Raw genomic sequence first — 26,153 nt, forward strand, 5'->3', positions numbered from 1 at the left:
TGCTGCTTGAGGGTGCTTTACAGAATGCTTTATGCATGGTAGGTACTCAATAAATGATTAACTAATTCAGAATAATCTAGTAGAATTTTTGAATAAGAAGTTGTATGCAGAGAGAGAAAAAACAGGGAGGTCTGGTCTCATGGCATGGTTTTGAGTAGTATTTCTGCTGTCTCCATCTCCCACCCCCACCCTACACACAACCTCCTTTAGGGGGTTGTAGCCCAATTCTAGTACTCACTATTTGGCAGCAAGCCCAAGGCCCAGGTATCAACGCAGCAGTTGACTTTAGGAAAAAACATAAAGCTTTGTCCACCCACCACCCCCAGTTTTCTGATTTTCACACTTTTTTCACATTCTCATTGAAGAAAATTTGGAAAGTACAAGGCTAAAAGATAAAAATGTATATGCCCCCAGCCTTTCCACCTGAAGATCGTGATCATAAACATTTGAACGGGTTTGCTTTCCATGTTTTATGTGTGAGCTTTCCCTCCTTCCTCCTCCTTCCAGTTCTCCTTTTCCTTTATTTTCACTCTTGCTCTTTCTCCTCTCCCTCTCCCCCACCCTCTCTCTATTAGGCCTCGAATGTATCTCATAATAGTCGGCATTTAACAGGTATGGGACCTTTGTGAAGAAAACTCTGAAGTTTTAGTGAGCACCTATCAAAGAATAGATAGAAAGATATGCCATATTCTGAGAAGGATAAGTGCTAGAGTAAGAATGCTGGTTCTTCCCACCTTAATCTTTATATCTAATATAAGTCCAACCAAAACTCAAGGGGTGTTATTTGGTTTGTGTGGAACATTAATTCTTTTCCACTTGCCAGCACTCATTATCTTGAGAAATAAATGGGCAAAAGGCCTCATTTTTTTCTTAAAGAAAGTTTTAAAAGGTGAACTTTTCATACCACTTTTCAAAACATAGGATAAAATTACAATAATTATAATAATATTCTATGGGTAGAAAAATTAATAGACAGATCAAGGGAATAAAAAAGTGTGCATAGATAGTGACCTTAATATAAAAATTAACTTTAGGGTCAGGCACGGTGGCACATGCCTGTAATCCCAGCAACTTTGGGAGGCTGAAGTGAGAGGATTGCCTGAGCCCAGGAGTTCGAGATCAGCCTTGAGCAACATGGCAAGGCCTTGTCTCTACAAAAAATTTTTAAAAATTAGCTGAGCATGGTGATGCACACCTGTACTTGGGAGGCTGAGGCAGAAGGATTGCCTGAGCCCAGCAGGTCATGGCTGCAGTAACTGTGATCATGCCACTGTACTCCAGCCTGGGTGACAGAATGAGATCTGACTCAAAGATTAAAAAATATAAATACTTACTTAGAATGTAATAAAGGTGACCCTGTAAGTCAGTGGGAAAGGGCGGACTTAGATGGATGGTGCCAAGTCATTGGCTAACGGTTTGAAAAAAAGCATTAGGTTAAATCCTAGCCTTGTATTTTCTACCAAAGAAAACTCCAAATGGATTAAAGTGAAATGTTAAAAAAGAAAAAGGAAAGAAAAAATAAGAAAGCCATAAGAAGAGAACTACGTTTCAGCTTAATCAAAGGAAGATTTTTTAAACACCATAACCTCATATAATATTGACTATTACAAGAAAAGCCCAAGTTTATTGTGGGTTCTAATCTTGGATCTGTCGCTAAATCTTATGTGATTCTTTGGGAGCAAATCACTTATACTCTGTGGACTTTGTAGACTTGTAAATTTAGGGTATTGGATGAAATCACCTCTAAGCTCTCTTCTGGTTCTGATCATTCATAATTCTGATTCTGACCAAAGTCTGTTTCCACTGATTTCCATTCCTCCCCATTTGCTACCACCAACACATGACATGGAAAACCATAAGGCACACCAAGTAAAACTGTTCTATTCTGATTGTAGAAATAAGCTTCACAGAAGATATCAATTTTTTCATTTTTCATTTACGCACTCATCAGGGCATTTGTTGCATGCCTTTTATGTATGCAACAAAATATGTAACTTGCCCTGGTCATTTACATTTGTTATCACTTTTAATACTCAGAGGATGTTTGAGGTATTATTACTCCCATTTTACAAATGAGAAACTCAGGACCATAGAGGTTAAGAGATCTAACCAAGTCATATAATTAATATGTGGTCTTTCAGAAGAAGTTGGAGATACATTTTCTTTTGACGATCTGATTTAGAATCTAGGAAAATTATTCTAAGAGAAATTATGCAAAAAGGACAAATTTTCACACACATGCAGGCACACAATAGTAATAGAATCTGAGAGTCCTTAAAAATGGACTTCATTACTAAATTGGTTAATGTTGTAATTTTTATTATTTTTTAATGTTGCCTTTTTAAAATGGACTTAATTTGTATTTGGGGTTAATTCCTTCACTGACTTCAGCAAAAATCCCTGAACTTGTAAGCGCTCCCAGCCGCCTTTCAGGTTTGCATAGGCATCTCTTCCACAGACTTTACTGATACAGCATAGAAATTATGGCAAAGCCCAGTGGAGTCATTGAAGTAAAAGTCCCAATACTGCTCAGGAAGGGATGCCAAATTAAATAAAAAGAGCCCCAGCAGCTCTGCAGCTGCATGCCAACCCAACTGCCAGTATGAGGTAAATGAGGACCAAACTTCATCTCACTTATGACCCCAGCCAGTATTTAAACACAAATGCCTAGAGACTGGCACACTGTTCTATAATAAGTGGATAAATAGTAATAGCAAAAATAATTATCATAACTGGTAGCTCATTCACAAACGTTTCTGAGATCTTAAGTGAAAGGACTATCATTTCAACTCATTCCCTCTCGTGAAATATCAAGTAGACACATTTTTTTCTTGTGTGAAATGTAACAGAGAAGTAGTGAAATGGACATCTGTATCTACCTTATTATTTTGTAATGCTTACTCTTCCAGATTAAAATTTGTATTGGAATGCCACAAATAAATGCTACTAAGCATAGGGAGAAAAAAATAGCAACAAGAAATAATTACATTTTTGTCAATCTGAATTCATCAGAAAATTCTGGGTCCAAATTCAAGCTCCTTTGAAGAAAGTTTTATGTGAAATGAAGTTATCACGTATCTTTAACTTCACAGCATGTTCTACTATTAATAATTAAAATTATTACCCAGCTAGCAAAATACTTGTTAGCTAGGTAATAATCCTTAGATCTGTTTTTTCCCCCCTGAAGTGTATCCCAAAGAACCCAAGTTCTTTGGAATGTTAATAAGTATTCTAAGAAAGGAGAGTTTTGTGGCCTCATAAAATGGAGAAACACAAAGTCAGAGAGTCAGACTGATTTTTCTACTGTTAGGTCATCTGGAGTCGCCAGCACGCTGACATGTGTGATGAGTCTCAGGCAGAGGGGTGCAAGTAGCACTGCCCCCACACTCCATCAGACTCCTTTCTCAGAAGAGCTCACGGAAGGTGTGCCAGAGAACACACTTTGGAAAATTTTGCTATAGTGCTGGACTTCAGCTATTGTAATGGAAATATTTTGAGATTATATTACATACTTTCCTTCCTTAGTCACATTTTACTGGAAGTTACTGTTTCCGTGGGGGCTTGAGGCATTGTAATAAACTTGCTGCATGTGATGTGCTGTGGAGGCACACAGGGGCTCGCATGCAGACAGCTGCTGTGTGTTCATAGCAGTGTTTCTTCGGGAGTGTCCTCTGCGGTCATCTCTACCCACCACATTCTCTGAGTCTCGGGTCACGGTCCCACTGTCCCTTTTGCTGCTCGACTGCCCTTTATCATCCTAAGACCCTTTGAGCAATACAGTTTTTTCTAGGTTATTGAATCAATCACTCCCATTCCATGGATTTTTTCTGCTCCCACTTAGAAAGTTTCCATTTAGTTTCATTTCCATATTCATACTTATTCTATACAACATACTCTGTAAGAACTCAGCCTTTTGAAATGAATGGAGACATTTTATGGCCTAGTATGTCATGTATTTTGGTAAGCGTTCTGTGTGCACTTGAGAAGAATGTGTCTCCTACAGTTGTTGGTTTGTAGTATTCTAGAAAGGCCACTTGGGTGCAGGTGGCTGGTGATGATGTCTGGCTCTTCTGTGTCCTTAACTACTTGTTCTATCAATTACTGAGAGGGGACTTTAAAAATCTTCACTGCAATTGAAGATTGGTCTACGTCTTTCTAGTTCTGCTAATTTTTGTTTCATTTATTTTGTGTTAATATTATTAGAGACATACACATTTATTTTTGTTGTGCCTTCTTAGCTAATTCTTTCATATTTTAAAGAAAAATCCTCTTTCCCCCAATAATACTCTTTGTCTTAAAGTCAAAGTCAGACGACATTCCTTTGTCTGATATGAATATAGTTACTTCGTCTTTCTTTTGCTTCTTGTTTGCTTATCGTTTGCTATTTTTGTTGTTACTTTCAACCCGTCTTTAAAATTAAAGTGCATCTCTTAGGAATAGAAAATAGTTGTGTCCTGTTTTTTATATCCAGTCTGATCATTTCCGCTTTTTAGAATGTTTAGATAATTTCATTTGATGTAATTATTGACATGGCTTGATTTAGAACAACCATCTTTCTATTTCTTTTCAACTCAACCCATCTATGTTTTGTTTCTTTTTCTTTCTTTTTAGACTGACTTAGGGGTACATGATTTTTAAAAAATAAATTTGATATTCCATTTAAGTCTTTTATTGGCTTTTAAACTGTACCTCTTTGTATTATTTTTAGTGGTTGCCCTAGGAATTACAGTATGCATCCTTAACTTTAGACTTTCTTTGGAGTTAATATTGCACCAGTTCACATAAAATGTAAGGACTTTGCAACTGTGGAATAACATTACTGCCCAATTTTAGTGCTATTATTGTTATGTACTTTACATATATTATAAACTGTATAATGTATAATACTTTTTTGTTTTAAATAGCTGATTATCTTTGAGACAAATTGAAATAAGAAAAAATATAGTCTTTCATATTTGCCATGCAGATCTGAGTTTTCATTTTGTGTCATTTTCTGCCAGCCTAAAGAACTTTCTTTAAGCATTTCTTGTATTTATGCCTACTGGTGACACATGATTGTCTTTTGTCAAAAAGTGGGGAGGGGCTTTATATTACCTTTATTTTGAAAGACCTTCACTGGATATAGAAATTTGGGTAGCCATGGTTTTGTTTTTGTTTTTTCTTATTCAGTGCTTTAAAGTTCCATTGTTTCTGATGAGAAGTCAGTCATCATTCAAATTATTGATCCCTTATATGAGGGGAGAACCCCTCAAAAATGGCATTTATTTTTAAAATTGTGTAGTTATTCTTACATGTTTAAACTTCAGTCACCTTCAAAATACTCTCCATTTGATGCAATACGCCTATCGAGATGCTTTTTCTACTGCTCAAAACAGTTTTGAACTTGTCAATTTTGATGCCTTTTAGTGCTTCTGCTGTCATTTGTTTCACCTCTTCCACACTGGCTAAACGTTTCCCTTTGAGGACTTTTTTCATTCAAGAAAATAAAAAAAAAGTCACTCAGGGTGAGATTGGGTGAATAGGGAGGGTGGGGCATGGGGGTCATGGTATTTTGGTCAAAAACTGCTGAACACTCAGCTCAGTGTGGGCAAATGTGCTCCTAAATCACCCATCATGAAATGGACAAATGCATTGAAAGAATCTAAAAAAAAAATTTACTGAAGCAGAATGCAAGCTCTCACAACAATACTAGTTGGTGCACTGATGCTGGTGGGTTTCTAGAACACTTACCTAGCAGGAGAAACCTGTACTTACAAGGGGCCCACCCTCCAAAAAACATAATTCCATCTTTTGGAGAGGTCCCCCTTCACATATAATGAATCTTTTAAAATTTTCTGGCTGATGTCAAGATTTTCTTTTCTTTGACTTCCAGGGTTTTGACTATGATGTGCCCAAATGTGGTTTTCTTTTTATTTATTCTACTAAGGGTTCATTGTGTTGTGCTTCTAGGATCTATAAGCTTATACTTTTCAGCAAATTGGAAGACATTTGGCCATCATTTCTTTAAATGTTTTTCTCCTCAGTTATCTCTTCCTTCCTTCTGGGACTTCAGTTACCAGCAAATTACACAACATGATATTGTCCCACAGGTCACTGAGGAGCTAATGATTTTTAATTTTTTTTCCTGTTATTCAGGTTAGGTAATATCTATTGATCTCTCTTCAAGTTCACTATCTGTTTTTCTGCCTACTCTAATCTACTGTCAAATCTGTTCTGTTAATTTTTTATTTCAAATGTTTTACTTTCAGCGACCTCAGCTATGTTGGCTCTAGGGCTTCTAAAACACGGGACACGAGAAAGTGCAGTCAAAACAAAGCAAAATGCCAGGCCATGGAGCAGTGATGTGCATTTTCATTCTACCTCTGAAATTGATGAAATGGATGCTCTGGTTATTTTTTTCTTCCTGGTTTTTAGTTTTCTCATCCAAAATGTGGGGAGGAAGGTTAGGGCCAGGCTGCTGGATGTGATCACACAGGCTATGCACAAATTCACCAACCAGAAGATTCCAGAGCAGAGAGGGACAGCCTAGCTCCAATCCTCACTCCTCTCTGTCCCTCGAAGTACTAACAGTGAATGATCAAATGATTTTGATCATTCACTTAAAAATATTACAAATTCTGGAGAGGAGACAAGCAGGCAGCCTTATCTGTTCTCTCTTCTAAGGAGGCTTGCAGGAAACAGGTGAAACTGGAAAGTAAGTAATGAGTCTGATACTTCCTGAGTGAAGTAAAGTCTTCAGGACTCCACAAAAATATCCCAAAGCCACTGGGGGAGGGGTTGGGGAGAGGCAGCCTTATCCTCAACTTGGGAGAGCAACCCCCATGGAGGATGTTTAGCAGAATCCCAGGAGAGAGAGAGCCTACATGTTTTAAGAAAGATGGCATACCTCTTCAACACAGGTTTCCCTATCCAGGCCCACAAGACAATGAAGAATACCCAGTTCTCACGTGCTGCTGGGAGAGCTCACACCCTCACCCAGGAACTGCGGGAGAAGACAACACATCACAGCCGGGTGGAGTCTGGACAGAGAGGCCCTGGGACACAGTTCCTTGGCTTATTCACTAGGGTCCTCACAGCACTCCACATCAGCACTTCACCCACAGCCAACTCGAAGGTGTAGAATGGCAGGAAGGCCATGGAGAGAAAGACAAAGCCCAACCCAGAAAAACAGCTCAAGGGACAGAAGGAACCTCCTCATGGAGGAACCTCACATTTTAGGACAACATAACAAAAACATGCATTAAGCAAAGCCAGAGCTCCAATATGAGATTACAAAATAGCAGGATGAGGTAAAAAGGGAGATTGCAGATACAAGGAAACAAATTGAATGCCAACATAATTCGTGGAATGAATAATGAACTATAAACAGAATGAGCAGAATGGACACTACTGGAAATTAAAGTTGTGATGTAGTGAGAAGTAAGTACAGTACATGCAGAGGAAAAGGCAGAGAAAGTGCGTCAGAAGCTATTGAATGTGCATATTAGCTTGGCACAGGCCGAGCTGCTGTCACAAGGAAATCCAAAAATATGACTCGAATAAACGAGTTGATGTCTCACTCTAAAACAGTACACTAGTGGAATCTCTTCTGTCTTGATGCTTCACCACCTCCCCATTGATGTGGATACAGGATATTCTCATTTCCATGTGGCAGCTGGTTCCCCCCACACCCACGTTTCAGGAAGGAGAAAGACAGTCCAGGCAAGCACTCTGAAGACATGGCCCCAAGGTTACACATGTCACTTCTGCTTACATCTTGTTGGCCTGAATCCTATGGGCCTCAGTGTGGGTGCCTGTACACACTGAGCCACAGGGGATGCTGGGAAATATAGTTTGTGACTGAATAGCCATGTGCTCAGCCAAATCGCAGGATGTCCTATTCTAACAGGAACTAGGTACCACAATATGAAAGATAAAGATGAACCAACAGCTAAGGGCACTTGGTGTCCCTAAGACAGAGAAAGATAAGATGTGTTCAGTGATATAAGAACATTTTCTCAAACTGAAGAAATAACCTAGCCTACAAGTGGAAAGAAAACATCAAATCCCAGAAAAATGTGACTCAGAATATTTAACATTAAAGTATTTCTTAACTGAACTTCAGAAGCAAAGAATGCTTCAGACATCCAGGCAGAAAGAAAGTAAATCACCCGCAAAAAATCAGGTTGGCATCAAACTTCACAACAATATTCCATGTAGAAGACAATGGTGCAGTGTCTACAAAGTTTTGAGAGGAGAAAGGAGGACCCCACATGAAATTTAAGCAGGAAAACTCAGGGAAGCAAGTGCACATGGACCCTTGCTGGAAAGGACTGTTTGGTGACTAGAGCCAGCCAGGTAAGGGACTAGTCAAAAGAAAGACTCAAGCCAAGAAGCCATGACAGAAGAACTGTTTGTGATCACACCCATCTACACAGAGGACTGATACAGTAATAGAAATTGTGGTATCACAATTTTATATTATTTATAATAATTATTATAAATATCATTTATAAGTCTAGATATTATAAATCTGGACAGTATAAAAATAATGATTCAGTCAAAAATTGGGAGGTAAGGGAGAGGAGATCGGATCTCAAGAGAGTCCTGATATTCTCATTTTCTGAAGCTGGGACATACTATCCAAATAAAATCACATGGTAAAGAAATCTCAACCCTTTTCAGAAGCAACTTTATTTAACTCTAGAATGGGGGCCCACAAAGTACTGCTTGAGGGCTGGCTGACTGTTTTTGGAAATCAAGTTCCATTGAAACACAGTGTTTTAGTCCATTTGGGCTGCTATAAAGAAGTGCCATAAACTGGTGGCTTATACACAAGAGAAATTTATTTCTCACAGTTGTAGAAGCTGGGAAGTCCAGAATCAAAGTGCAGTCTGATTTGATGTCTGGTGAGGGCCCATATCCTGGTTCATAGATGGTGTCTCCTCTCTGTCCTCACATGATAGAGGGGACAAGCCAACTCTCTGGGACCTCTTTACAAGGGCACGAATCCCATCCATTGCAGGCTCTGCCCTCAAGACCCAGTTACCTTCCAGAGGCCTCACCTCTTTACATCAACACACTGGTGACTAACTTTCAACATATGCATCTGGGGGGCACCAACACTCAGACACCACCATACAGCTTTCCCCATTCATTCACATATTTTCTGTGCTGCTTTCCAACTACAACAACACATCTGAACACGCCCCAGACCTATCTCCTATGTGGACCGTAAGGGAAAACTGGCCAGCTCCTGCAGAGGAATTTTTTTTATTCAGAGAAATCCTGCAGTAAAGAAATGTTTACCCGGGACTTAACAATGTGTTAGGTTTAATTCAGCCTCTTTTTCCTATTAAATTCATGTAAAAGAAATTCAATACTGTGATATGAGCATATCTCATTTTTACCAAAATAATGAAATAGAATGACTTTTCTATATGAAAACACTGGAAGTAAAAATATCAAAATATTAACAAAGGCTAATTCTGGCTGATGGGAATATGATTGCTCTTTTCTTCTTTAAGAATTTCTATATTTTTAAATTTTCAAAAAAAGTTAAGCTATTATGGATGGTTTAGCATCAAGTGATAAAGTTATGAAATACAGATTTGGAAATGCTAATGAGGAACCAGATATGAGACATTGTTCTATTATAATTTGATTCTTTTATAATACGATATTTTATGTCATTACACAAACTCCAGAATAAAATATAATAAAAAACATGACAAGAAAGAGAAGCTCCAGCAGATGATATATGAATTCTTTTAGGCCATCAGCACATTCACAAAGCAGGTTCCTTTGGTTTGCCTCCGTCTCCACACAACTTTCCAGTCTCATTCCCAGCCCACCCTCTTCACACCCCACACCCTACCCTCGCCACAGAGTATCTCACCTTTGGTGAAATCTTCATGCGTAAAATATGCTATTTTGCTTTTTGCCACCTTTCTTTCTACCCATAATTTCTCCTCTCCTCCACCCTATACGATTCAGTGCCTCTTTAAGGTGTGACGTCTCTTAACTGTAGTAAATCTCAACCTCGGCTGCACATCAGAATCACCTGGGGAGCTTTCGCAAAACATCCAGGCCCAGGCCCCAGCCCAGCTTTTCTGAATTAATTGCCCAGGGTTGGGGCCCAGGCAGCGTATTTTTAAAAAGCTCCCTGAGTGATTCTCATATACAGCCAGGGCTGGAAGTCCTCAAAGCCTTCTGAAACACCAGCAGGTGGAGTTCATTGCTCCCGCTGCTACCTTCCCACAGCCCCAGCTTTCCCATTGCTCATGAAATCTAATGCGCGTTGTATTAAGGTTAGTGAGTTAGTGTTTCACAGTAAGTGCTCAGTAAATGCGAGGGTCGTTCCAGTCCTCCTCCCTCCGACCTAGCATATGCAGAAACGGTATCCTTGCCGCGGGAACTGGAGGGCAGCGTGGGCAGGTATTTCCTACCCAGGATGGATGACCAGGGGTTTGTATATGTAAACTAGAAAACACACACACACACACACACACACACACACACACACACACACACACACCCCCACCCCACCCCCCCCACCCCCCCGGGCCTTTCCAGCGTAGCTCTGGGACCGGCTTTCCTGCTGTTTGGCTTGGTGCAATTTAAAGAACTAAGGGACAGCATTGTGAGAGCGCGACCTGCCGGCCGACCGGTCCCTGCTGTGTCCGCCCTTTGCGCTGTACCCTGCGCTGGACCCGCCATCTCAGCTTTCCCAGAGCAGCGCGTCAAAGGCTTTCGGAAAAATCGACGAATTCGGCCGCGTGCCCTGAAACCGCCCCCCCCCCCGCTTCCTGCAGCCCCCCTGATCACGGCCCTGACGTCACCGTCAGGTGGACACGCCGCCTTCTTCCTCGCCGCAGGCACGCCTGCCCCGAGTCCAGCGGAGTCAAGTCGGCGGCGGCCTCCTGCCTTGCCCTCCCTCCCCGGGAGGAGGCTCAGAAGCCACTCGCGCCCGCCGTGGGGTGGGAAAGGAGGGTGGAGCGCAGGAGAGTCCCGGAGGCCATACGTCCTCGCGGGCCGGCCTCTCTCGCCACAGTCACCCCTTCCTGTCCCCAGGGCGAGCTGGGGATTGACCCACGGAGCTGTGTCAGGTGTTGGCGCCCACGGGGGCAGCTGCCTACGGCCCCCGTCCTGCAGCGGGCCTGGTGCCCCCCAGTCTGGGCGAAACTTCCCCTTCTCCTTTCCTTAAAGTCACATGACCTTAATGAGCAATGAAATGTCATTCAGTCAAATCCAGTGGCAAATGGTATCAATGTGAAATCAGACTGAGCTTGAAACGGAATAAATGGAATGATCTGTGCTTATTCAGTATCCTGTGGACTGAAACACATCTACTTACCTTAAGTTCTCTATTAGTCAAATAGCAAACTTACCTGGTTTCCTTGGAAGTTATGCAATTAATTAATGTTTGGAAAATGACTTAAAAGTTTAAATTGGTCTATAAACACCAAACCGTTGCATCCTGCCTGCTGAGGGGGCCTGGGTAATTCATAACCTCCTATAATAAAGGTAAAAATAGTGTACTTGGACTATACAATTATGCAATTTATGCATAATACACATAATCTTTAAAATCTAGAAACCACTTAATCCAAACCATTCATATTTCATAACTATAATAAAAGCATTTATGACTTTAGGAAAAGTAATTACTCCAGCTGATCTAGACAGCATGTCTTTATAACTATTTCTGAGATTTGCAAAATAGTCAACCCAGAGCACATCTTCAACTTGCTAATACTGATATGTTAACCCTGACATTCTCCCAGTTGCCTTTTTGGCCTGAAATTTCTATATTTATTTCCTGGGAAATTTTTATGTACAAAACTTTGCTGTATTCAAAACCTCTTCTGTCAAGATTTAGCATTTTTATATTGTAGCCATTAAAATTGAACAAAATCTTAATAGTTCCTTTATTAACTACTGCACTGACTTTGTATGGTAGAAACAACATGTTAATTGGATTTAATTAACTATTTTAAATTACAAAACTCCTCGTAGTTGTAGACAGTAGCACAGAGTACTCATGAGCAATAAAATTGGAGCCGATATTGCTACTTTATTAAAACTTAATGAAACTATTCATAATCTTATTTATTGTTTATAAGAAGAAAACTGTGTTCAGTGTGAAGGCAAAAATGCTGAAATGGATTTTTGATCCTCTAGGTGAAGGTTCAGAAACTGATAAAAGGGTCCACCGTGCCTAACCTCACGGTGCTGCCGTCTTCTGACCGCACAGACCCCCACTTCACCCCCGTCCCAGTGTTGCAAGCGGATGCCAGGAAAGGTGAGTGATTCCAAGGCCATCGCTCATGGTTGGGAAGGGAGGAAAAGAACACAAGGCCAGATCGGGGCCTGAGCTGGGACTCTGGCTCAGCCACTAACTCTCCTAGGTGACTTCAGCCAAGTCCTCATCTGGCCTGTCTTTCCTTCTCTGTAAATCAGAAAGTTGGACTAGACAATCATTGGAGTTCCTCCCAACTTTCAATTTCATCATCCTGTGGATTTAATAATGAGTTAGATGGTGTTGTTACATATTAAAATAATTCTTTTATTTATGTGATATTATTAGAATTTATCAAACTTCTGAGAAGATTGTTTCTGATACTTTTCTGGTAGCATCTAAAAATTTTTAAAAATACTTTTATGAAGAAATGTGAAGCCAAAATTAATTAATTGCATTTAATCTATGCATGTCTAAATCTAAATTCTAGTCTTGTGAAACCAGTGGATTTTGTTTTTAAGCAAAAGGATGTCATCCTTATCTCAGTAGGCCTAGTACCTAGAACCATATCCAGTATTTTGTAGATACTAATTGTTGATTGAATAAATAAGTAAATGAAAGAGTAAGCAAATGAGTGACTAAGGACCAAACATCCTAAGTGTAAGCCTCTTTACTTCTTTGCTGTATAACTTGATTGGTCCAAGTGCTAAAGAATGCCTTTCTGATTCAAATACAGCTGAGTGAAGTGACCTTTAATCACTCCTATCTCACTGCTCCCTGTTGTCTAGAGTTTAGGACCCAGAGTTCATTCTCAAAGGTTCTTCTGGCACCTGGAAATTCAAAGTCCTCTTTCTTCTAGCTCCTGTATCCTCTGTCTGCTGGTGTGGAGTACCCAGGATCGTGAGATGCCTCTCAAGTTTCCCACATCTGTACTTACTATTTTCTAGATATGAACCATTGTTCAGAAATCTGTGATGTGGGCTTTCTAGTTGACTCATGTAGTATTTGCTCCCTGGGAATGCTGAGGACCCCAGCAGGGCTCTGTTTCCTGCCCTACTGCCATCGTATACTCTTCCTGGTCAAATTAGGGAGGATAGTGAAAGAATGCATCAATCAGTCCTTGCTTTGAAGGGACACACACAGTTAAAAATTGTTGCAGAGGTAAATCTAGAATAATGGTGACTTGGAACAGGAAAAAAATGGCATTTGCATTCCTAAATGACAAGAGAATACAGGCCTGCCATAATAATGATTGAAACCATCAATATATATTTATTGAGACTTGCCATACATCTGACATCGTGCAAGGTTATGTGAGTGTCAGGAAGCCATAGCCCTAGAAATGTGAATACAGGGTCTATATTTTTAGGTGTCCTACCCCCTAAATGTCATTTCAGCCTTGCCCCAGGTGTATACAAGTCCAGCATATGGTGAAAATTAACAACAGAAGAAAGAATCATTTTTGAAAACTGCACCATAAACTTCCTTACTTTTTCTTCCTTACTTTATCTGGCTAAGTCCACAAAAGGAAAGGCTCCCTCCACCCTCCAAATGGTGGAATACAAGTTCCACAGTATACAGAATACAGTCCAGATTTCTGATTCAGGCCCTGCATGACATCAGACAGGTTGCTCCATGAACGTAGAATAAACTCTGAACTCCATGAATAAGGCACACCTGCCCTCACTTGAATCTCCATGCCTAGCCACCATCACCTGCATCTCTATCCAGGGCCCTTACCTGAATTTTTATCCCTGCCCTCACCTGTATCTCCATCCCTGATCCTCACCTCCATCCTTTCCCTAACCTGCATCTCCATCCCTGACTCTCACCTAAATCTGCATGTCTTCCCTCACCTGAATCTCCATCCCTGGCCTACTTGCATCTCCATTACTGACCCTCACCTGTATCTCCATCTCTGACTCTCACCTTCATCTCCATTACTGACCCTCACCTGCATCTCCATCCCTGACCGTTACCTGCATCTCTATCCCTGCCCTCATCTGTATTTTCATCTTTTCCCTCACCTACATCTCCATCCCTGAACTTCACCTGTATTTCTGTGCCTGACCATCACCTGCATCTCCATCTCTGACCCCCACCTGCACGCCATCCTTTTCCTCAGCTGCATCTCCATCTCTGCCCTCACCTGCATCTCCATCCCTGACCTTCACTGCGTCTCCATCTCTTGCTTCACCTGCATCTCCATCCCTACCCTTTATCTGTATCTCCATGCCTGACCTGCCCTCACCTACATCACCATTTTCACCCCACTCTGGTCTCTCTAGGCTCAGCCCAGGGACCCTCTCTCTGTTCCTTATCAGACCGAGCACATTTTCAGAGCTGGCCTTCACAGGTGCCTTTACCTCTGCCAGTGAAAGTCAATTCTTCAAGTCCCTGACCTTCTCCTTCAGAGTTTATCACATTTTACACAAATATATTTATTTGTGACTTTATTTAATGTCTTCTCCATGAGGTATCTCTGTTTCACCACTGCATCCCCAGACCCCAGATAATTCCTGTCACATAAAAGACACTTAACAAATATTGATTGAATAACTAGCAGAATAAAGGAACTTTCAATTCCTGATCTATTCAACTGGAAAGTGAGAGTGTTATGAGGATTTAGTAACACAATGGTATACAAGGTTAAGTTTCAAAAACAAGTAAAATCATAATTTTCATACAAATACAAAGCGAACACATGTCAAAGATTATTTAATTAATCAATTAAAAGAGAAAATCTGTAAGATGTCATGACTGGCTCAAAAGAGAAGCCAAAGAACAGACATGTTTGTAGATCAGGTATATTGTAATAAATTTGCAAATAAATGCAAAATTGGCTTTTCCATGAGAAAGAGAATTCCCTTTCATCAGACAGAGTTTATTTTCATGTCTCCAGGTAAGAATTATTTGCATTTTGATTAGTTTTTTACAAATTAACCTGAACACCACAGAGCTGTAAAATAGCCTAGTCCCAGAATTCCAGGATCCATTGAAAGGCTCTCCAATAATCTCTTTTGCTCATTCTAAAACTTCTTATAATCTTCTCCCCTTTTGATCAAAATGATCTTTACAAAAATTTACCAAATAAGGCTGGTCTCAGAAGGTTTGACCTGATTATTTATATTAGCACAGCAAGAAAGTGATTCCACCATATGGCACTTGAAGTTTGCTTTGCTGTAGTTTTCCTAAGGAATTTCAGACAGAACTTTCAAAACTCTCTGTCATCTGCTATTCCAGTGCTAGGAAATGAAGCCACGAAACTGTTCACCAGATTTCAGCCGAAGGACCTATGCGTCTGGGTAAATTTCTTTCTTCTCATGCTCCTCCAACAGTCTAAAGTTCTTGGCCTGCAGCACTTGTCTTTCCTAGCATCTGCAGGGATGGAATTCACATAAGCCATGTCCCAGGCTAGTTTTTCTGGGAGGACCTTGTAAATATTGACTCCCTAATGTCACCCTTTGTACTTTCTAAAGTGACTTGATTAAATAAGCCTCATTCTCAAATATGCATCATTCTCAAGTGTGAAATTCCAGGCGAGGTCTTGGTTGTGTAAGTGACTTTTCCAATTATGTCTTAGTGAAAGGAGAACAGCTTCTTACTGAAATTTTGTAAATACTATATTGCCATGAAAAGTAAGGCTTTGATTATAAAATGGAAAAAACTCTCAGTGACAGTTTTTGGATTTGAGAGATGGGTGGAGCTCATTCAAAGTATTTGAAGTTTGATTTCTTTATTTTCTGGGAATTTTTGGGATCGTCAACATACATGCCCACTTCTTGATCTCTGTAAGCCAATCAGAACAGAACTTCTTTAAGAGCCTACCAGAGAGCTCTAATGCATTAATGCCATCTGGAGTAACGAAACCATTTCACACTCTCAGTGAGAGATAAAGATCGTTCTGGATCACAGATACATAGACATACAGAGAACACATACCCTCAATTCTACAGTTTCAGCCACAAGTAAAAGATAAACACAGAAACACAAAAGCTTACCAGTCCAGATATTAAAGAGTTGTTCTCCTTCCTTGTGGGCAAGACATTTCTAATGGACTTAAGCTAAAAATAGACAAATGGACAAAGACTCAACTGTATTCTCTGTTGTCTCTCATCCACCAGGGAATAGATCTCCATATGGCATTAATTCATTTACAGAGACCACCAAAGTGTCAATCACTGCAGCTAACAACAGGGAATAACTTGCCATTCATAGATGAATGAAAAAGAGAAACAAATTAATAGAGAATTAAATTGAAATAAGAAAAACAATCCGCAGAGCTCTGTTGCCATGTCAGATTCACCTGCGGGTGCCAAGAGAAAACATGCGGGCAGTCCCTGGGAGGTTTGTCATTTCTGATTTCAGGTGACCTTTTGCGCAACTTGGTGGAAACTCCAAAACTGTTCAAGGATGATTTTTTCCCAAAGTCATGACTCTTTGTAACATGGTAACTCCAAATCTGAGAGGGCTTACATGTAATGTGTAATAGGTAACTATTCCAAAGAAGTCCCCCATGGGTCCAGCAGGGAAAGACATTGGTTTGTTCAAACTTATGGGAGACCCCTCTGGCGGCAGGTGGGCAAAGAATCCACACCTTGGGGCAGCACAGCAAGCCATTTTATAATCAAAGCCATCACGTTCATCATTCAGATTCCTCTCTAGTGTGTACTGTTACCTTGATTAAGAGTGACGACTACGAGCCTGACTCGGTGGCTCAGCCTGTAATCCCGTGCCTTTGGGAGGCTGAGGTGAGTGGATTGCTTGAGCCCGCGGGTTCGAGACCCGCCTGGGCAACTTGGCGAGACCTCATCTCTACAATAAATCAAAAAATCAGTGGGGCATGGTAGCGCGTGCCTGTAATTCCAGCTACTTGGAAGGCTGAGGCGGAAGGATCGCCAGAGCCCAGCAGGTCGAGGCTGCGGTGGCCGGAAGCGGCCACTGCACTCCAGTCTGGGCGACAGAGTGAGACTCCAACTCAAAAAAAAAAAAAAAAAAAAAAGAGTGACGACTACATTGTTTTCAGCTTTGCTTGGTCTCCTGCGTCCCCTGACTCATTACTGGGAATATGCATACCCCTCAGAGGTCACTCCCTGAGGGAGAGGGCAGAAAGCAGCCAGGTATAGGGGAAATGGTCTGTGTCCGGACAATACCTCACACTCTTAAACAAACATAACATGAACACATCAAAGATTTTATTAAGCCCATTAACTAAATGAGGGAAGATGTTACGATTGATTCAAAGGAGAATCCAAGCAAGAGATACATTTATAAATCGACTATTTCAATGAATTTGCAAATAGATACAAAACTGGCTTTTCGGGGAGAAGAGTTGTCCTTCAAAATGACAGAATTTATTTGTATGTAAATAGACAAGAATCATTTGCATTGCTGTCAGATTTCTACAGATGAACCTTAATCTTTACAGGTCTGTAAAATGGACAATCAAAACTAGAGTCCTATATAGATGCAGAGCCTGTGGGGTCAGAGGAACTTCAGAGGTTCCAGCATTTCGATGAAAATAAATACCCAATCATTTCCTTTGCTTATTCCAAAGTCTTGACTTCTTTTTTCACCTGGTAAATGCATGCATGTATGTGTTTGTCTAAAATTGAGTGAATTGCTCTGACCAGTACTAAAGCAAGGGTTAAAATGATGCTTATATTCTTCAGAATTCTCAGAGAATAAAACTCTTTTGAAATGAAAGTAAACTGAATGAGAAGAAGTTCTGTTTTTCACATCTGCAAAACAGGCACAGTTCTCAGAAACGGAATTTCATATTTATAGGTGGAAAATATTTCTAATGATAAAAAATTAGTCTATTTTAAAGTAGCTCAATCTGCATTAAAAAAGAAAACCTGAAGTACTCTTTTCAAAAAGGACTTAAAGAGTTATCCTCTGGATCATTAGTTCTAAATGTCACGAGTACAAAAGATTGACTTGGAGTGCTTATTTAATATGTGTGCTGCTGGACCCCAATTCTAGTGGTTCTCGAACTTCAGTGAACATAATTATCTCCTGAAGGTTGCAATAATGCACATTCCCAGGCCCTGACCTTAGAAGTTTGGACAAGTCTGAGTTGGGCTCAGGAGTTTACACTTTTAAAAGAAATTATTTCCCCAAATGATTCAGCAATAAGTAAACTGAAGATTTTCTCTTTGGAATCATTGTTTTACAAGTGAAATATTCTTCAGCTCTTTAACCCTTCAGTGATCATTCTTCTGAATTCCTGCAACACTAGGCTAACATCTTTAATAGCAATAAAGTATAGTCATAGAAGTCATATGGCAAGTGGAAATAATATTGGTCTCTCTCAGAATGTGTGTCGACTTCTTCTACTTGGTCCAACCTGGTACACAGCTTGTATGCTAGGATTTTGTTGAGACCCAAAGTGCTTTACTTTCTATCATATAAGAGAGCAACAAGAAACTGAAGCCTAAACACAGGTTTACAGCAAGTAGTCTTTGTTCTGGCTTCAATACAATGAAATAGATTCACCTTAATGAAAGTTTTGTCCCTGACAACAGGCTTTGTTCAATTATTCATAGATTTATTTGTTTATTTATTTAACATGTCTTATCCTAAGAAAGCTTTGGTACCAACCATGCTTGACACAGTATGAGTGCTAGGAATTGTAAATGAGTTGCATTAATATTAACCGTCTTGCCCAGTTACACTAAAATAGGTGATTTGGGCATTTGTATCTAAATTGTCTAAAAATAACTCCTTCTTTTATAAAATATGATGAATATACCACAGAGGCATGGTTTCAAGTATACAGATTTTTCTCACGAACAAAGGGTCTTCCTTAGTTATTAAGGATGTGTGCTTGATTTCCCTGAATTTTAGAAAGAGTAATGATATTACCAATGATTGAGAATGTCATAAATATAAAGAAGTTTTAGTCTGCCTTGAAATTATATTTCTTCCTTAAAATGAAATTACTTTAGTGCAATTTTATTTCATATTATGCCACTGGAAATGATATTTTTCCTTGGGTTAGAATATTAAGCTTAAATGAAAGTGTACTTAGCTGTTTTTTCATGCAAAGCACTAGATGTACCCTCACAAATAAGACAATGAATGGACCACTTCTATTCAATATAGCACTGGAAGTCCTAGCCAGAGCAAGTAGGCAAGAGAAATAAATTAGAGGTATGCAAATAGGAAAAAAAGAAGTTATCTCTCTTTGCAGATTACATGATTCTATACCTAGAAAACCATATAGGTTCTACCAAAAACCTAGCACTGATAAACAACTTTGGTTGGTAAAGTCTCAGAATTCAAAATTAATAAGTAAAAATCAGTTGCATTTCAATGCACCAATAACAAGCTGGCTGAGGACCAAATCAAAAACACAATTCCATTCACAATAGCCACACCAAAAAACAAAACCAAAACCCTCAGTATCATTTAACCAAGAGGTGAAAGATCTTTACAATGAAAACTACAAAATACTGCTCAAAGAAATGAAAGACAACAAAAACAAATGAAAGAACATCCCATCCTCATGGATTGGAAGAATCAGTATCGTCAAAATGTTCATATTACTCAAAGCAATGAACAGATTCAACACAATCCCTGTCAAACTACCAGCAACATTTTTCATAGACCTAGAAATTATAATACTTAAATTCATATGAAAGCAAAATGCCCAAATAGCTAAAGAATCCTTTCCAAAAAGAACAAAGCTGGTGACTTCAAACTCCTAGACTTCAAACTGTACTACAAGGCTACAATAAGCAAAACAGCATGGTACTGGCACAAAACTAGACACCTAGACCTATGGAACAGGATAGAGAACTAGAAATAAAATCAGACTTACAACCAATTAATCTTTGACAAAGCTGCTAAAAACAAATGCTTGGGAAAGGAAAACCTATTTAGCAAATGGAGCTGGAAAAACTGGCTTATCACATGCAGAAGAGTAAAACTGGGCCCTTACCTATCACTATATATAAAATTTAACTCAAAATGCATCAAGAACTTAAATGTGAAACCTCAAACTATAAAAATCTTAGGCAAAAACCTAGGGAACACCCCTCTGGACTTTAGCCTGGACAATGAATTCATGGCCAAGTCCTCAAAAGCAAATGCAGCAAAACTAAAATTGACAGATGGGAACTTATCAAGCTAAAAAGCATCTGCACAGCAAAAGAAACCAAGATCATAAAAAACTAACCCACAGAATGGAAGAAAATATTTGAAACTATGCATCTGAGAAGGTCTAATATTCAGAATCTATAAGGAACTCAAATGAATCAACAGGAAAAAAGCAAACAACTCCATTAAAAAGTAGGCAAAGGAGGTAAACAGATACTTCTCAAAAGAAGATACACAAGCATCTAACAAACATGAAAAAATGGTCAGCATCACTAATCATTATAGAAATGCAAATCAAAACTACAATGAGATATCTCACACAGTCAGGATGACTATTATTAAAAAAATCAAAAAACAGCAGATTTTGGCGAGGCTGTGGAAAAAAGGGAACTCTTCTACACTGTTGGTGGTAATATAAGCTAGTTCATCCTCTGTGGAAAGCAGTTTGGAGATTTCTCAAAGAAATAAAAAATAGAGTTACCATTCAACCCAACAATCCCACTTCTGGGAATATACCCAAAGGAACATAAATCATTCTACCAAAAAGAAACCTGCACTTGTATGTTTATTGCAGCACTAGTCACAATAGTAGAAATATGGAACGAACCCAGAAGCCCATGGATGGTGGATTGGATAAAGAAAATGTGGTACATATACAATATGGAATATTACGCAGCCATAAAGAAGAACACAATCATGTCCTTTACAGCAACATGGATGTAGCTGGAGACCATCACTCATAAGTGGGCACTAAACACTGGGCGTACACAGGCACAAGGATGGGAACCACAAACATTGGGCACTGCTAAAGGAGTGAGGGAGAGAGAGTGGGCAGTGGATAAGGGGTACAACACCACCATCAAGCACCATGCTCACTACAGGGGGAAGATCATCAGAAGCACAAGCCTCAACTCTATACAATGTACTTATGTGACAAATCCTCACATGTATCCCATGATTCAAAAACAAACCAAAAAAAAAAAAAGATGATGAATAGAGAACTCACACTTGTGAAATGCATAGCACTAAGACTTTGTGGAATTGCTTAGAATTAAACTCATATTCTGTTCAACTTCCCTGTAGGGATTCTAAGCATGATTGAGCGAGGACTTATCCCACCAGCAGCAAGGATTACCTTCCAGAACCCACCCATCAGACCCAGAGCTGTTCCACTGCACAACGTTGGCGAAGCCCGTAAGATACCAGCTGTGGGTAAGACACTCTTGCCTCTGTGGTTAGGGTGGGGACACACAGAAATTCCCTTCTCCCTAGACCTAGCCTTCTTGTCGTCAACTGTTATCCTCAATAACAGGACAAGATGAATGTCATTGTCCTGAGTTTCACTTTACTGAATAAAGCAACTTCAGCCATCTTCGTAAGTCACCTATTGAGAGTCTATGCTGTGTGTGTGTCAGAGGACTGGTTTTTCAAGGGACTTGCTATTTGGTTGGGGAAGCAAGACAGATATAATAAATATAAATAGTACAAAGCAACATGGAATAAAAGCCAGATGGATGTTTAAGTCCATTGCTGTAGGGGCTCAGAGGAATGAAGGCGTGATCACGGAAGGAGGTTTCAAAGAGGAGACTGGGAGGAACAGACGTTCTAGAAAAGCACCCACCTAGGATCGCCTGACAAGGTTTATTCTCTCTGGGCCTCAGCTTTCCAGTCATAAAGTGAGAGGTTTGACTAAAGTAATTCATCTCTTCAGTAAGTATTTGTTGAATGCTTGGTTTATTCAGAGTAGGGACCCAGCCCAGCAGAGAGTAAGTCAGATGACATTTCTGTTCTTAGATACTAAGTGGGCAAATAAGAGAGAATTTCAACTGGTGGTAAGTGCTGGAAATAAAAACAGTACAGGTAAGAAAGGGATACAGAGGGACTGCTTTGCTTATGAAAGAAGGGTCAGGGAATATACCTCAGAAGAGGCACAACGAGGTTTGAGCTGAGACCATGTGGAGAGAGCCAGTCATGTAAAGATCCAGGAAGAGAATTTCAGATACATGACAGCACGTGGCACAAAGGTCCTGAGGACTAAAGAGGGAAAGGGCAAGGCCAGACCATAAGCAAGGGAGAGAAAGGGATGGGATGTGGGGAGGCAGGGAGGCTGCCCTGGTGGAGGCTGGAGCAGAGACTCTGAGTTGTCCTTGATAGTCACTCTTCCCCACTGTCAGGTTAACAGAGCAGTGGGTGGGCACATGTCGGCTTGGCCAAAGGCAACATTTCCAGCCTTCCCTATAGCTAGGCATGTCATGTGATCAGGCTGTGGATAACGAGGATATAAGGAGACGTGGAGAAGGAAAGTTCTGGCATAACCTCTCTTCTTCCTTGCCTCCCTCTAGCTAGTTGGGATTCATTTACCTATGGTGATGAGAGCTGGGCAGGCACTGTGGAGCCAGAGATGGAATTCCATGCTGAGTCTGGCAGAGCTGCCCTGTCAGCCAGGACTGTTTTCCTTTGGACTGAGAGAGAAAAAAATTGAATTTATTTACATCTCACTTTGTGTATTTTAAGATCTTTCTTTTTAAACATCTTAGACTACACCAGAACCAGCATGGCAGTCTTCCAAGCCACGGTGAGGAGTTGGATTTAATCCTGATGGCAGAGAGAGTTCACGGAAATGTTTAACAGGAGAATGAAGTGATCTGAGTTATGTTTTTTTCCTGAGTTGGAGTCTCACTCTGTTGCCCAGACTGGAGTGCAGTGGCCGCTCCTGGCCACCGCAGCCTCGACCTGCTGGGCTCCGGCGATCCTTCTGCCTCAGCCTTCCAAGTAGCCGGAATTACAGGCATGTGCTACCACCCGGTTGATTTTTTTTTTTTATTTATTTATTGTAGAGATGAGGTCTTGCTGCCCAGGCGGGTCTCGAACCGGCGGGCTCAGGCAATTCACTCACCTCAGCCTCCCAAAGGCACGGGATTACAGGCTGAGCCACTGAGCCCAACTGAGTTATGTTTTAATAAGATCATTCTGTGACAGGTGCTGTGGCTCACACCTGTAGCCCCAGCACTTTGGGAGGTCAAGGCAAGAGGATTGCTTGAGGCCAGGAGTACAAGACCAGCCTGGGCAGCATAGCAAAACCCCATCTCTATAAAAATTTTAAAAATTAGTTGGTCATGGTGGCATGTGCCTGTAGTCCCAGCTACTCAGGAGTAGCTTGAGCCCAGATATTGGAGGCTGCAGTGAGCCATGATGTCACCACTGCATTCCAGCCTGGGTGGTGGAGTTAGGCCTGGTCTCAAAAATAATAATAGAAAAAGAACATCTGGCTGCTTTGCAGATAATGAATCACAGGGGAGCACGAGAGAGAGCCAGAAGACGATTAAGTGGCTGTTGCAGTAGACCAGCTTAGAGTTGGTGGTGGGTATGAGGTGAAGTGTCAGAGGAGACGAGACGTGGGCAAGTCCAGGCTGTGTTGTGGTAGAGCTGTGAAGTCTGGCTGGTGGGTGGAGACTTGAGTAGAGGCATCGAGGATGAGTGTGCACATGTAGGTACGAATGTGTCCATTCCACTGCGGATGGGGAATTCCAGTGCTGTGTACTGCAGGCCCTTTAGGAGCAATACTACTATGAATGTGAACATTCCTGTGTGTATAATGCACATATGTATGCATTTCTGTTGCATATATGTCACAAGGAGAACTGTTGAATCATAGGGTATACGTGTGCTCGGATTTCATAGATACTACCAGACAGTTTTCCAAAATGGTTATACTGATTTGTTTTCCTACTAGCTGTATATGAGAGTTCCAGAATGTTTATCTCTGGCAACACTTGATATTTCCGTTTTTAAAACTTTACCCATCCTAGAAGTTTGTTGTGCTACCTCTTTGTGGGTTTAATTTCTATTTCCCTGATGATTAATAAAATGGAGCAAGTTTTTTGGATGAGTGTATTGGTCACTTGAGTATCCTCTCTTGTAAAGTAATTTAAGACTTTTACCTTTTTAAAAATTGGGTTGTCTTTCTCTTTATTAGTGATGTACAGGAATTATCTATATATTCTGGATACTAATACTGTATCAGTTATATGTATTACAAATAATTTTTCCTACCTATAGCTTGATACTTCACTCACTGACTGGTGTTTTTTTAAATTAAAATTTTGATTTTGAGGTAATTGTAGAGTCACACGCAGTTGTGAGAAATGACACAGAGAGATCTCACGTATTCCACACACAGTTTTCCCCACTATAGCATGTTGCAGCACTGTGGTACAGTGTCACAACCAGGACACTGACATGGCAGAGACAGAGAACAAGGACTCCTCATGTTGTCCTTTTATAGTCATGCCAGCTTTCCCCCAGCTTACACCCCTAACTCCTGCAACAAATACTCTGTTCTCCATTTCTATAATTTTGTCACCTCAAGTATGTTATATGAATGGAATCATACAGTGATTATGAGGATTGGCTTTTTTACTCAGAATAATTCTCTAGAGAGTCATCTAAGTTTTGCTTATATCAACAGTTTCTTCCCTTTTATTGCTGGGCAGAATTTCATGTTGGAATATACCACAGTTGTTAAAGCATTCACATGTTGAAGGACATACGAGCTGTTTCCAGTTTGGGGCTACCGTTAACAGAACTGCTATGCACATTTGTAAACAGGTTTTGTATGAACATGTGTTTTCATTTCTTTAGGACAGGTGCCAAGGAGTGTAATTGCTAGATCTTACACTAGTTGCATGTCTGTCTCCTCTACATGCATTTAAGATCATATCAGACTGTTATAATTTTTTGTTTCAACCATCAAATATAATTTAAAAACTCAGGAGAAGAGGAAAGTTCATCACTTTTACTCACATTTTTGCTTACCATGTTCCTTCTTCCTTTTTTGTGTTCCCAGGCTGCTGCTTTATCATTTGGTTTATGTTTTGAGAAGTCCTTCCACCACCATTTGGGAGTCCGTAGGCTATTGATAAGTCACCATCATCTTCCTTCTTTACAGAATGTCTCAATTCCCCTTTTATTCCTAAAGAATCTTTTCACTGGCTGTAGGATTCTGAGTTGATAGTTCTTTTCTTTCCGCACTTGAAAAAAAGTTGTGTTCTCTTTTCCTGGCCTCCATGTTTTCTAGTGAGAAAATTGGTACTATTTCTTTCTTAATATTTGGAAGAATTTACCAGTGAAGACCTGTAGTTTTCTTTGAGAGTAGGATTAGAGTTGTGGATTTAATTTGTTTAATAGATATGGGACTATTCTGATTGTCTATTTGTCTATATCAGTTTAAGTTAACTTTGTCCAAAGAATTTGTCCATTTAATCTAAATTTTCTAATTCATTGTAATACGATTATTTACAGTATTTTTTTGTGTGTAATGTCTGTAGGATTGGTGATTTGCTTTTTCATTCCTGATGGTGGTACTTCTGCCTTTCTTTTCTTTCTTGGTCAGTATTCCTAAGTGTTTATTAATTTTATTAATACTTTATTTTAAAAATTTTTATTTTAAAGATGTGGGGTACAATTCAGGATTAGGTAGATAAGTGGTCACCATACAGGTAAAGTTTGGGCCTCCTTTTGGTCCCCACTTTACCTGGTTTGAGGTCAGCTACCTTATTGATGTTATGTGTCCCCTCTCCCTCCCCTGCCAGTTTCTAGCTACTACCAATCCTTTTCTTATAGCATTATGATTAATGTTCAGGATCTGCTTATGAGTGAGAACATGTGGTACTCGGTTCTTTGTTTCTGTGATAGATCACTGAGTATTATGGTCTCTAAATCTATCCAAGTTGCTGTGAAGTACATAATTTTGTCCTTCTTTGTGGCTGTGCAATACTCCACTGTGTATATGTACCACATTTTTTTATCCAGTCCACTTTTGATGGGCAGC

At 40.1% G+C, this 26,153-nt stretch overlaps 1 protein-coding gene across 1 annotated transcript in view; it reads left to right on the forward strand.

Annotated features, from left to right (window-relative positions):
* Positions 1 to 21,547, forward strand: part of LOC103267066 (IQ domain-containing protein H-like) — a 76,415-nt gene extending 54,868 nt beyond the window's left edge. Inside the window, exon 7 of the mRNA XM_008064674.2 lies at positions 21,407 to 21,547. Coding sequence (XP_008062865.2) covers positions 21,407 to 21,415 — 9 coding nt within the window. The 3' untranslated portion in view covers positions 21,416 to 21,547. The remainder of the gene's footprint in view (positions 1 to 21,406) is intronic.
* The last annotated feature ends 4,606 nt before the right edge of the window (positions 21,548 to 26,153 follow it).

Source organism: Carlito syrichta, unplaced genomic scaffold, assembly GCF_000164805.1.
Source record: "Carlito syrichta isolate Samal-C Ts95f unplaced genomic scaffold, Tarsius_syrichta-2.0.1 Scaffold101933, whole genome shotgun sequence".
NCBI classification, from domain to species: domain Eukaryota; kingdom Metazoa; phylum Chordata; class Mammalia; order Primates; family Tarsiidae; genus Carlito; species Carlito syrichta.